The 13817-nt window shown below is 38.8% G+C and overlaps 1 protein-coding gene across 9 annotated transcripts in view; it reads left to right on the top strand.

Annotated features, from left to right (window-relative positions):
- BLTP1 (bridge-like lipid transfer protein family member 1) overlaps positions 1-13817 on the top strand; it is a 169084-nt gene that overhangs the window by 95471 nt on the left and 59796 nt on the right. For 8 of the 9 annotated variants that reach the window (XM_019667736.1, XM_019668173.1, XM_019668251.1 and 5 more), the window contains exons 43-50: positions 59-278; positions 718-876; positions 2373-2548; positions 3348-3523; positions 7423-8129; positions 8552-8797; positions 10585-10678; positions 12621-12671. In XM_019667736.1, coding sequence (XP_019523281.1) covers positions 59-278; positions 718-876; positions 2373-2548; positions 3348-3523; positions 7423-8129; positions 8552-8797; positions 10585-10678; positions 12621-12671 — 1829 coding nt within the window. The remainder of the gene's footprint in view (positions 1-58; positions 279-717; positions 877-2372; positions 2549-3347; positions 3524-7422; positions 8130-8551; positions 8798-10584; positions 10679-12620; positions 12672-13817) is intronic. The other variant, XM_019667803.1, reaches the window with a different exon arrangement.

Below are 13817 nucleotides of genomic sequence, written 5' to 3'. Positions count from 1 at the left end.
CAGTCGTGGTGTCGGCAGCCATGTTTACACGTAAGGAAGAGCCATGTTTCCTCCGCAGGGCATCCACCCCTACCATTCTCTGAGCTACACCAGTGGGGACACCGCCACAGACTCCCCGGTACACGCGGGCCGTGCTGGGATGCCAGTGAAGGAGAGCCCAAGGAAGGAGAGCCTGCTCAGCTACCTGACCGGAAGCTTCCCGAGCTTGCACAACCTCCTGGAAGGGACCCCTCAGAGAAGCAGCGCAGCCGTGAAAAGCAGCTCCCTGACACGAGCAGGTACAGCCTCAGTTTTGACAATCACAAGGTCACGTCTGTGGGACAAGGACAAAAACAAAACCGACTTAACGTTTATTCAGATGCGTACTTTGGGTGCATAGCTAACCTTCCCTTGTCTCTGAGACGGTAGTTTGGAAAACTTCTGTTTGTCACTTGTTGGTGTCTTCATGCCCTCAGTCTGTGTTTTTAAATTGCAGCATTTGACATTACTGTGAAATGAGGTGTGGTTGGGCTGCTGTCTAGACCAGCCAACAACGAATTCCCCCGGTATAATAATAAGTTATTTATTAATGCCTTAATATCCAAACACCAGCATCATGCTGTAAATTTGAAAACATCTGCAAAGATAGATACTTTAACGTGACTTGAAAAACATTGCATACATCACATTCTCTGCTCCTTAGAACATGAGTAATGCTAAAGAATATTTTACTTTCAGGAAACACGATGACTTCTGATATGCTGTCGGAGCACCCCTTGCTGTCAGAGCCGTCATCTGTGAGCTTCTACAATTGGATGTCCAATGCTGTGGGTAATCGAGGAAGTGTGGTCCAGGAGTCTCCTGTGACCAAGTCAGGGCACAACAGCCTTCCCACAGGTATTCACGTGGCACGTTGTTTTTCTTAACTGTCCACAGGGAACCTGGGAAGTTGTAGCAAAACCTGTTTTTGAGAGAATGGTTAAAAAAAATCTCAAACGTTTAAGTGCTATTTAGTTGAAATTGGCCCATGTATGAAATGCCTTGATAATACGACAGTTGAGGAAGGCAGAAGCCGTGGCTCGGCGCTCTTGTGGAAAGGCAAACGTCAAATGTGAGACTATAATTTAAAGAGTTCAAACTTCCACTTAATGTGGCTGGTTTAATTTTCAAGACACCGGAAAGAGATAAATAAAAAAATGCTAAGTGTAATTACATCAAGTACCTACAGAAAAATTTTCAGTGTATCCAGATTCCTCTGAGACATAATAACTAGTGTTTCACACTCTTCATGACGACTTAAGTATTTCATGAAATCTAAGGAATACCAAGAGGAATAAAGGAAGCGTCTTACCCTCTAGGAGGAAAACGAACGAGAGCTTTTATTAATGTTAAAAGAATATGTGTAAGTAGCAGAGGCCTGGCAGGGGGTTCACAAAGAAGCATGGGACTGTCTCCTAAAACCTAGGTGGAGTCACCCTGCCTTTTCTGTTATTTTGTATTTTTCCAAATTTACATGTATGTATTTTTTGTAGAAAACTTTTTTAAAAAAAAAGAATATGTGGAGGAGCCTTCGATTCTAGTTACTGAAGTAAGCTAAAATTAATCTGTGTGATAGCTATTTGGATCGCTAGGAAATTTTGTTCAGACAGAAAATACGAAATTGTGTAAAGTGGTTGACATGTGACTAGTTGCGCAGTCCTTTTTCTTGCTGGTGTGTGGACCGCTTTTGTATCTGCACTGGAGTCGAACTCTAACTGCGTGTGAGTCCTTAGCACTGGCCTTTGATTGAAGGAGATGGAAGGAGGTTACTTCCCCAGCTGTCAGCACTTTTCTGGTACCAGAGTCACTATTGCACAGTTTAAATTTTAAGGGAACGAGGAGGGGACATTTTCTGTCTATCACGGGTCCTTTGCCTGGCGAGTTAAAGGATGAAGGGAGGAAGAGAGGAGAAGTAGCGCCATTTCATATTTATTCCTCCTCTGGAAAGCCGAGTTGGGAAGAGGTTTGGATGTGTCATCCTGGGACACCTATGGCGTCACCTCCGACAGCCGCTTTTTGTAGCGCTGCTGCTGTCGTCTGTAACTGTCCCTCAGGGAAACCTTGTGGGGTAGCCAATGTTTGTCCAGCCATGAAATCCTATATAGTGGATTGACTGGCTGGAATACAGACATCATGTGTGACAATGACTGATATTTTCTGAAAATTAGTTTAATTTCACTTTTCATTAATAAATTATGTCTGTAAAGTAACCTAACAGTGCTAATTTTTTTCTTTACATTGAAATGGTCTGATAATACTGCTACGTACAGGTTTCATAAGTTTACTTTGCTATGCCCTTTTATTTTTTATTTCCCAGTAATTTCGATCTCATTCTTGAACATTTACCCTGGTAGGTGTTGCACCCAATCTTCCTACAATACCCTCAGCGTCAGATTTCAACACCGTCTTGTCTAGTGACCAGAACACTTTGGATGGGACCCACTCGCAGCACAGCACGAGTCAGGATGACGTGGCCGGTGTAGAAGAAGCCAACCAGGGCTTTCCCGCGGTTCAGCTGGCTGACGCGCAGGTGAGGCGCTCTGTCCCTGATTGTGGTGACCCTCCCCTGGTAGTGCTCAGCAGCTGGGCATCTTGGAAGGTGAACCCTGGAGTTCCGGTGAAAACCTTTTTCTGTGCCATCTGCCTGAAGCCTTCATGCAAAATGGAGGAGCCTTCCAAAAAGGACATGGGTTCATTATACATGCAAATTAAGCATCTGTAGATATTCACTAAACACATAGTTATTTGCCTCATATAGTTTGGGTTAGCTCTCAGTGAGTACAAAATTCAGTTAACTAGAGATTTTACCAGAGTAGTTTCCATAAGCAGGTGTGATACTCACAGTATAAAGGAAGTTCTTTGTCAGAAAATAAATGTGAAATGACTGTTATGACCATGTGATACCATTTAAAAATAGGTCAAGTTTTCGTAATACATGAAATGTTTTTATATTAACACAGGACATTGATAAACTATTTTGTGAATCAATGTACTGGCTTTTTATGGAAATGCAGGTATTCATGCCTTTTTTAAAAGCAAGAAGCAAAAGGATTTAAACTAATTCGTAATTTTACTTTTCTTGTATTTTCAGACACTCAGGCAGGATCAAGGAATCTTTGTCCTTATGATTAATTTGAAGATGAGGGGTACATAATAGGTGCTCAAAAATACCATTAAGTTTTAAGTAAAATTAGAGCTGTATTATGCAAGACCTTTTATTTTTGTTTGTTTCACACTACAGTAATATGGACTGAGGTGGGATAAGGAAAAAAGCCACGGTAGATGATGAATTCTACATGGAGTGAATGCGAATGTGTTGTGTCTTTTAGGTCGTTTTCAAGCCTCTCCTGAGTCACACAGGGATCCAGTCACAGGACGCGATGCCGCTGTGCTACCGAATGTACTTCGGGGAACACCTTTCATTTTCGGGGACTTTGGACTGCCTCCGAGCAGACATCGTGGACTCAGACACAGCCAAGGAGAGAAAAGGCAAAAGAGCAAGAAGGTGTCTTGCATTGTTGTTTTTATATTAAATTTTGTACTAAGGTTATAACCCGTTTGCTTTTGAACTTTGCTTTCTTATAATGCTAATGAGAAAGCGATTTTAATATCTTAGTGAGACGCTCATTTCCAGTTAACAGAAATAACAGCCACATCGTCAGGTTATGGGGCCTGTTCCTACGCTGTTTTTGTACCAGGTTAGCACATACCTGAGGGCCGGCCGAAGTACACATAGTACATGTGTAACATATACACCTAGGATGTATTTACTGTGGCAGTCGTGGACTTTTCATGATCTTATGCAATTGTATGCATCATACTTACAATTTACTCACCTCCTCTCTGAGCTGACTGGGGCCGGTAGGAGCTGGGTGAAAGTCACTGAGAGGACAGCATCAGATATAGACACAGGTGCTAAATGTGGCGCGTGCGCATTAAGAAGCGTCTCACTGGCATTCTTTATCGTCATGGGTGGTTCTTCAGTGTCTTTACTGCCTGCATAGGAAATAATGTGCCTACTAATAAGACCTGACTCATCTTTTGTAAACTTGGAGTGTTACTTTGGGGGAGTCTGGCTCAAGCGTACAGGAATAATAGAACATGGACACAGGTGGCATTTATGACAAGAGGTTTTTGAAACATTCTTGGTTTCATCCAGTTTGTGCTTTTGCAGGGTGGTAAATTAAAAGTAAAATGGATGTGTATCCAACATACAGCCAAGTAAAATATATTTTTCATTTGAAATATTCTATTTAAAATATTAAATAATTTAACAAATCACTTTAAAAAATTTCATGGCAATTATGTAATGAAAAATACAACTTTCTTAAATTTTGTTTCAGGTCTAAATCTCTGAGGATTTTCTAATGACACAGGACCATGGAAATTGCCTTGTCTTTTCTATTAATATAAGTCAGCCCTTGCTTTGCACAATTGTGTGGCACTGTAACGATGACATGCAGGCTGAAGCACTGCAAAGTGGCCCCAATGATCATTAAACTAGTGGGGAAAATTATTACTTTTGTTTTGTGACTGTGCAAAATGTTTGTCAAAAAATTTAAAGTTCTCTTATCGTTTATTATAAATATATTGAGAAACAAAAAAATATAGTAAAACTAGTATTTAGTACATGGTAATTTCAAATGTTAGAAACACTAGGAAACACAATGTTTTTATTTCTTTCTAAAAAACTCATCAAAGGGTAGTTTGAATAGTCCTCGCCTTCTTATCATGTAACTTACACTATAGAATGAGCACGTTTTATGTGCCTCGGAAAAATGTCACATTCTGTTCTAAGTATTGATCAGCTTCCAAAATTTTATCCTCTGTGTTTTCCATGTCATGAAGTATCTTCGCAAGTTCCTTTTACTATGAAATGTTTTGCCACCATCACTTCCTCTTGGATATCTTCATTCTATTTGTCATAACCAGTTTCCTCTTTATGCCAACAGTCTGCCTTCACTGAGTTCCTCTGGCTGCTTATCTAATTTCTAGAATAGTGGAAGAGTCAACATTCCCATATTAGCTGTTTCTTCTGTAACTTCATTTACATTTACTTGAATTTCACTACCAGCATATCTTTGTTTTGTTACTGCACTTTCATCTTTGCTGTCCAATTCTCTCTTTTGATTATCCATTTTTGTAAATGTCTCATGAGTTTATCACAAGGAGGCAACACAGCTACATGCTTCACTGGTTGGGTATAAAAAGAATAACAAATGTGCATTGACCAATCAGAAAATTTGACAAGTGATGTGATTGGTCACTGATCATGATGCACACCTGCTATTACACAGTGGAGTATAGACTAGAAGAGCTAGCAACAGGTTTGTGCTTTACGCAGTTTTTCATAGTAAATTTTTGTTAAAAATTTGAAGCATGTTGTCGGGGACTGGTATTATAACTAAAACATACATAACTGAAATCCATTCCCACTGGAATCATCAAACCCAGACACCAAAACATTAATACCTGCTGATAGTCCCTGGTTAGAGGTAAAACCTCTGAGTTAGACTTGTATTTCTATTCGCAGTAGCTGACTTTCATATAAATTTATATGTATATATGATGTGTGTATATGTATACGCACATATACTTTATGTACTGTCATATATAATTAGGTTATACATAATTATATTTTACATATGTTTTTGTGTGCATATATGATTATATGTATCTGTATACTCATATATATGATTATATGTGTGTATACTCAGATATTATGATTATAGTTAAAGCATACTTATTAGCCTACTAAATGACATATAATATTGCTGCAGACTAGCCTTCACCTGGCCACGCTTTCCTGAGTGACATTGAACTTGCTGCCTTGGGTTTAGCCAAGCTTACTAGTCCTTTACATTTTTCTACAGTCGCATCTGCTCTGAGTGCTCTGCCTTCTTATCACTAGCCCACCATTCGCTTTTATTTCTTAGGTTTCCTGGAGTTCTGCCTTCAACTCTTATTTATTTGGAGACTTTTGTCACAGTATACTTTTCCTGGTCATTAATTTCAGTCTTGTCTGGGCTTTTCTTTGTAGCACATTGTTCATTCTGCTAAGTATCAGGCATTACTACTGGGTTATACTTTCTTGTATAAGCTTATGTAACTCTCTCAGACGTTAAAGCCAGCAGAGTTATTAAATCGCTTAGCTCTGGCACATGCTAAGTCCTCATAAATACTAGTTTCTGTATGTCTTTGCTATCTCAAACCAAGATAGTTGAACATATTAGTGATTTAATATTTTTAGATTTTAATTTTGACTTTGATTCTATCAGGCTGCTTTTGCCTTAAAATGACTGCTTCATTATATACCCAGATTTTTCTCCCCTTTTACTTGAATCTCCCCTCTTTAAGATTTTCTGGCCTCCCTTTCATGTTTTCAATTGTTGTGTTTGTAGTTGTAGATTATTTTAATTTCTTTTGCGCCTTCTCTTTCTTTTATCTGTTCTAATTCTCAAAATCCAGTCTTCTCTGACCACAAGTTTAGCCTTGATTGTAGGCTTCCTATAAACTTGTGCATTTTCATGAATTATACTACAAAGTGGATTTTTCTTATAAAATAAGAAATGCTAGTATTCATTAAGGAATTATTGTTTAGTTATAAGTTTTTTAAGTTCAGTTGAGATCATTGGAGTAGCTTCTGTTTTTACCAATAGAAAAAATTCCATGTTAAATGTGACCTATTTGGCTACACATTCATATTGTACATGGAAGAAAAGGTAAACAAATATCCTTTACAATTTTGGTGCTTGAGATTTACTGTTACTGGTAGTTGGTTTTTGGAAATCTGGAATTTGGGGCTCTTTAATATTAAAATTGACTGTAATATTCCTACATGAAAATTTTTAGATAAGCAGGAGAATTTCCAAAAATAATTTTTATAAAGGCTCTATGCTTTTGTGTGTGCATGTCTCATTTTTGTTTCAGTTGCTTTCCTCACCACTTTCAACTTTGCAAAGTATGCTGGCAGGGTTTCATTTCAAATAGAAATCAAATTACATAAAATGTGATGAAATTGTATATATAAACCATATATTTAACAAATGGGGAGAGGATAGTTAAGGGAAGTATCCTAATTAGCCTATAATTGACTAAATTCTCATACCATCGATGGCACAAAAAATTGTTTTATCACTTCTCTGAAATTTAACATAAGTCTTGTTTTTGACTGTTCAGTGATAGAGTAGATCAAGAAGGGGAACTCAAGGCCCAATTTCCAGCTCATACAAGGCTGGTCTAGTGAAAAAGCGTATTCTACTTGGTCTCTTGCTTAAAATTATTTAAATGTCTTATGTATATTACCTTGGAGATTATTGTGCTGATAAATTAATAAAGATCATACTGTTCTAGAAAACAGGAAGTATAACCTTGTCATTTTCCCCTTGTTTTGCACATTTTTAGGCAAGGCCATGTGAACCTTCCTCCACTTGAGTTCAAACCAGCGCTGATGCTGGAGACCTTCAGCATCAGTGCTGTGGTGATGGAAAAGTCGGTGTGCACCCCTCAGAACTCCACCAGCGCCCTTTCTTTTCATGATCTCAACAAGCGTTACTACAACACTTTCCACTGCAACTTCACTATTTCCTGCCAGTCAATAAGCCAGCATGTAGACATGGCTTTGGTCCGTCTCATTCATCAGTTCAGCACAATGATAGATGACATCAAAGCGACCCAGACCGACATTAAGCTGAGCAGATACACAGCCGGGTCAGCGTCCCCGACACCCACCTTCAAAACCAGAAAGCATCGGGATTTCCGCTCATCCGACTTCAGCCGCAGCTCGAGAGGAAGCCTCAATGGAGCCAACAGAGTAAATAATGCCAAGAACAAACGGACCAACAATGAGAATAACAAAAAGGAATCTCGAAACAAGAACTCAGTCGGAAGATCCGAAAGAAGAACTTCAAAGGTGTCCAGGAAAGGCTCCAAAGACGTGGTGGACCACATGCCTCTCCACATGGACGACTCGGACTCCATCACCGTGTCCGAGCAGAGCGAGCCCTCCGCCGAGTGCTGGCAGAACATGTACAAGCTGCTCAACTTCTATTCCCTCATCTCGGACCCAACAGGAATATTGGAAAAGTCTTCAGAAACATTTGGACCCGCAGGTAATGGATATTTTTGTTTTTTAAATTTCTGTTTCGAACTGCAGTAATGCTAAAAAAGACAGCCGGTTGTTCATCATGTTTCTTTCATGTTCTAAGTGGATAATTGAAATGTAAAGAAGCTGGCAGTCACCCCAGGAAAGTGATAGTAGTGGCGGTCAACGTTCTGCCCCCCAGTTCCCACCCCTCACCCTGCCCTTACCCACTGTGCTCTGACGGAACGCAGAGACCTGCTTTCGGATGTCTGACTACTGTGTGCTTTCAACCTGACCAAGGGAAAAGGCAGAGCCATTTAGAAGACCGCTGTGGTGGGCAGAGGAGGAGGGCCGGGCTGGGATGTAAAGGCAGAGGGGTAGGACGATGTTTGGAGCCCTTGCATTCTACCAGTTTCACGTCTAACCTGGCATTTCCACTTGTCCCTGAAGGGGTTCGCAGCCCCACGGAGCCGACGTGCAAAGTGGTGTTTGAGAACGAGCAGGACAATGGCAGTGTGACCAAGACGCAGAGGAAGCGCAGCTTGGTGACTGCCGAGCCCCAGCACGTCACCCTAATCGTGTTCGGCATCGGCATGGTGAACCGGACACACCTGGAGGCCGACATCGGCGGGCTGACCATGGAGTCGGAGCTGAAGAGGATCCACGGCAGCTTCACGCTGAAGGAGAAGATGAAAGGTACGGCCGCGTTCTACACGGAGGGTTGTCGGAAAGTCATGACGTATTTTGTCCATATTTTTCAAAGGTGATTTATTTATATAAAGGACAAAGATCAATTAATGATAGAGTGCCCGTTTTGTTCCATAACCTTTTGCCATCTTTCCGTGAGCTTCATAATTTCTCGATCATAGAAGGACCTGTCTTTATTTGTGAAAAACTGAACAAGGTGCTGATGTACAGCCTCACCTGAATTCAACATTATACCACACAAGGAGTTTTGAGGAGAGCGAAACAAGTGGAAGTCTGATGGTGCAAGGTCAGGCGAGGATGGTGGGTGTGGCAACACAGCCCATCCAAGCGCCAGTAATTTTTGACCGGTGATCAAACTTGTGTGTGGTCTTGCATTGTCGCGATGGAACACAACTCCTTTACAATTAACAAGCTCTGGACGTTTCTGGATGATGGATTCGTTCAAACTGTCGAATTGCTGACAGTACACATTCGAATTGATTGTTTGGTTCCTTGGCAGCAGCTTGAAAAACACGACACCTTTAAAATCCCACCACACTGAGAGCATAACCTTCCTCTGATGAATGTCTGCTTTCGATGTTGTTTGAGGCGAATCATCACAGCGGGACCAAGACTGTTCACACACCACAGTTGTAAACAGTCCACTTCTCATCACCAGTTATCAGTCGCTTCAAAAAAGGATCGTTTTCCTCACGTTTAATGAGCATATTACAGATGTTTATACGTGGCATCAAATGAACTTCTTTGAGTTCATGCAGAACCCAAATATTGAGCTTGCTTATGTATTCCCGCTTCTTCAGGTGGTCGTGAACACTTGAATGATGGATGTTCAATGTTTCTGCAATCTCTTGTGTCATGTAACGTGGGTTTGACTCAATCAGTGCCTTTGTTTTGTTGTCATCAACCTCGGTGGGCCTCCCTGACCGAGGAGTGTCGTTGAGATCAAAATCACCAGCACAGAATTTTGTGAACCATCGTTGGCACTGACGTCCTTGTAGAGCATTGTCACCGTCAACTTTATGCAACTTTTCACAAGCTTGATGTGCATTCTTCCTTTTATGGAAGTAAAACAGTAAAATGTGGCAAAAATGCACACTTTGATCTTCCATCTTGAAACTTGTAAAATCTCCAAAACACACCCAAATCGCTCATTTTTTTCTTTTTTAAATGAAGCTAGAACTGTCAGCTGTCAAATGACACAGCAATAACATAGATGCGAATGACTCTAGTACTTCCAAAACTGAACTAGTGTCACCTGTTGCAAACATGCGTCATGACTTTTCCGACAACCCAACAGTACCGCAGGGCTGCTTTTCTGACGCGGCCGGCTTTGCGTCCCTGAAATGCCTGCTGGGCAGTTTTTCTTCAGAAACTGAACTTCCCGTTAACACGGATCAGGAGTGCTGGTTTTTGTAGTTGCTTTTTCCTATCCTTTTTTTTTTTTAACTTGCGAAGTTTCCTGCACTATTACTTCTGAGATTTAAAATGTCATTAGGCTTTTTAATGCCTTTAGGCTCTGTAATGCATGAATGGAAGGTTAAGCTGTATAGTTAGCATTATTCCAATTTTGACATATGTATGTATGTATAAATACATAGAAATAAAAACTCCAAGGAAATTTTTAAAAAGTAGCTCCAAAATATACTTTAAATTTTATCTTAACTTTAAAATTACCTTGTATCACTGAACGTATTATGAATAAAATTCAGTTTTAATATGAAGTACAATTATCTTATTTCCAGAATTCATATAATTATTTTTTTCTTACATTTAAGATGTTTTACATCAAAAGATGACTGAGACGTGTGCCACTGCTCACATTGGTGGGGTTAATATTGTGCTACTTGAAGGGATTACACCAAATATACAGTAAGTGTGTTGTTTTTTATTATTTTCTTAAACTTGTTATCATTTTATAGGAAACTTAAAATTCATTGGATAAATCCTACACCTGCTAAGTTTTGAAATTTATATATATATATATATATATATGTTTCCAGATACTGTGATTCTGTCATTAATATCACCAAATGAAATGTTTTCAGAAAAATGATTTTTTTCCTTTCTAAAACAGGTTTACTACCTCCACCCCCCAAATAAATAAATAAATAAATAAATAACTGACTCCCAGGATATTTTAAGATTGTGTAATAAGAAAGATGATTACAATGTAAATTTTAGTTAAACATATAAGATGTAAAAGCTCACACAATTCAAATAGTTAAAACAAAATTATAGTCAAAGAATACAGACTCTTGATTTTACATTAAGTAATCATTACCCATATTCATGCTGGGTTTCAAAACTTCCTCTGCCATGTTTGCGTTTAAACTATTTAATGACAAGGCCTGAGAGACCTTTCGAATAGTACGGCTCAGCTTTTTACAATAGTAGTCCAACCATATCATTTCTCTTGTGACTCTTGGCGCCTACCTTTTCCTTGTAAGCTCTATTCCTGGATCTGTTCAGAATTGCTCTGGTAGTGATTAACTTTATGCATGATATTCAGATCACTAATCTATTACCAGCACATTAAACCACTGACTTGGTTCATACAACTCAGCATTGTGTACCTTCTTTCCTAACTTTCGTCCCATGGAGTAGTCTGACTTTGTAACTACAAAATGTGCTTAAATCAGACTTTGAGAATTTGCTCTTAATAGTGTAACTAATTAATGTTGTCCTGCTGTCGCCCTAGAGAGCACCTGTAATGCCAAATACTGGTAGAGGATCTGATTCAACATTATAAAAATTAAATATTAGTCATAGATTGACTAGTTACAGCTCTATTCTTAATATTTTAAACATGGATAATGTGAGAGCTTTCTTAGGGAACATTTCCTGAAATGGATGTTTAGGTCTTGCTGGGGTAGTTTAGAACTGTAAGTGTAGAACCAAAGAAAATATATTTTGTTATAGCTGCCTAAATATAGCCCAGTTTGCATTTCTTCCACAGTCTTTTGAAAGACTATGGAATTCCAGTAGTTGAGAGAGACAAGGTTTTTCCTGCTATTTCGTTGTGGAGAAGGGCATGTCTGTAGTAAGTATAATCTTAAGCAGTATCTGCTGTGGGCCAGGAGCTGCACGTCCGCCTAGATGGTTTCATTTAATCCTCACCACAGTTCTGTGAACTGGGGTGGTTTTAGCCCCCTTTACAGAAAGAACAACAAATTGAGATTCAGAAAGATCAAAGTTGTTGCCTAAAACAGGCCTGGACCTCCTCTCCTTCACCTAGGCATGATGTGTCTGCAGAAAGTCATCACAGAACACAGGTCCCCCGATGCCTCTGTTGGCTCTAAATTTCAAGTACCATGCTCACCTTAACCTATTCAAAAAGTAAAACAAGTTTCTTTACATGTGCCATGTGTTTTGCTTACTCTTAAATAAATGCTCTTGGACCTCTTATCTCCATTATCTGTTAGCTCTTAAGAGAGGGGCATAAATAATCTCTAAAACATATGTATAAGACAGATTTTTAAAAGAGCATTATATAGTTGATAATTTTCCCCTTAAAGAAAAAAAAAGCAAAGAGCCCCTAACTTTTTTATTTAAAAAATAAAAGTTACTTACTGCAAAATTCTAGTAATATTAAGTCTTTCTGGATTTATTCTTTGGCGTTTCATTTCCAATATCAATTAAGAGGAAATGGAACTAAAAAACATGTTTGAAAAGGTTCTTTAAAGGAAACTTTAAAAAGGTGAGAAATAAGAAAAGCATTCCAGATAATCAGTCATATTGTAACTAATTTATGCATGAATGTTTATCTGCTTCCTTTTTGTTTTCCTGCTTTCTCTTGAACCTTCATCTGTAGACTGGAGGATTTTCCTACATCTCCTACAAGCACAGCCAAACAAGAATTTCTGTATGTCGTATTATTCTTTTTCCATGGGCTGCGTGTTAACATAGTATTGGATACTTTTAAAGATAAATATTAAGATTATCTGCATGGCTGTGAATGTGTGTGGTTAGTTATTCTGTAGCTTTAATATAGACCCTTTTATATAGAGTAAAGCATCCTGGTATTCAAAGGCAACACACAGGTAAGGGCTGCCTTTTTGGTATCATAGCTCGTTTTGTTGTTGAAAGATTATAACACTGTAGTTGTGTGTTGCTTGTGCTTTTTTGAGACATGCTACTGCTAAAATGTATCACAAATCCTTGTTAATGTTTGTCGTGATAATACAAGCTAAACAAGAGTTTTCACTAATGGCAAAAATAATTATTAAAACACTAACGTAAATATATACACATCTCAATCTTATAATTCTGTTTTTAAGATGGGAAGAGTTTACTGCTCTGTTGACAGATTTTTGTATGGCTTTTACTATAGGTACCTCTATATTTTGAATGGCTTGATGTGACCTATATATATCAGATATTTTGTGGTAGCGAACTATATAGAGTGCTGTATTTAAATATTCATCACGAGTCATCACCATGACAGATGAATATGTTACTTAGCACTGGTTATTTCTTTGGACATTTTCTATAAAATTTGAGTACGCTTAATAAAAATGCAAATCTGTATGTTACGTTCCATGCTGGTAAGATTATTACTTGGTGAGAGATTTGTTTCATTGCATATTGATAACAGGCCATAGACAAAATATCAGTTATCAGCCCTTTGTTGTCATCTGTATCACTTCACCAGCCAATCAGAACTAGAAAATGCACTAATATTGAATTAGAGAATGGTTGTTTTCCAGAAATCACTCTTCCATATTAGTGTCATCTTAATAGGTATTGAAAAAGGTCTAATTCCACTTTAGTAGCCATGGCAGATAGAAAAGATTTATTGTTTCTTTCCATTTTAGCAGTGAGTTCTCTGGACATATTATTGTAAAAATAATCAGTACTGTCTGGTTTTAGAGGGCATGCTTTTACCCATGCACTCACCCATTACTAGTTACATATTATGGCCTGGGCACTGTGTTAGTCTTCAGAAATGCAGCAGTAAGAAAATGAGAGGTGGTCCTGTCATGTTGTCATTCACAGGCCACCCCCCCCC

Source organism: Hipposideros armiger, unplaced genomic scaffold (assembly GCF_001890085.2).
Source record: "Hipposideros armiger isolate ML-2016 unplaced genomic scaffold, ASM189008v1 scaffold_1, whole genome shotgun sequence".
Lineage (NCBI taxonomy): Eukaryota > Metazoa > Chordata > Mammalia > Chiroptera > Hipposideridae > Hipposideros > Hipposideros armiger.
Note: the sequence above shows the minus strand (reverse complement) of the source record. Positions and strands in the feature narration are given on the sequence as shown.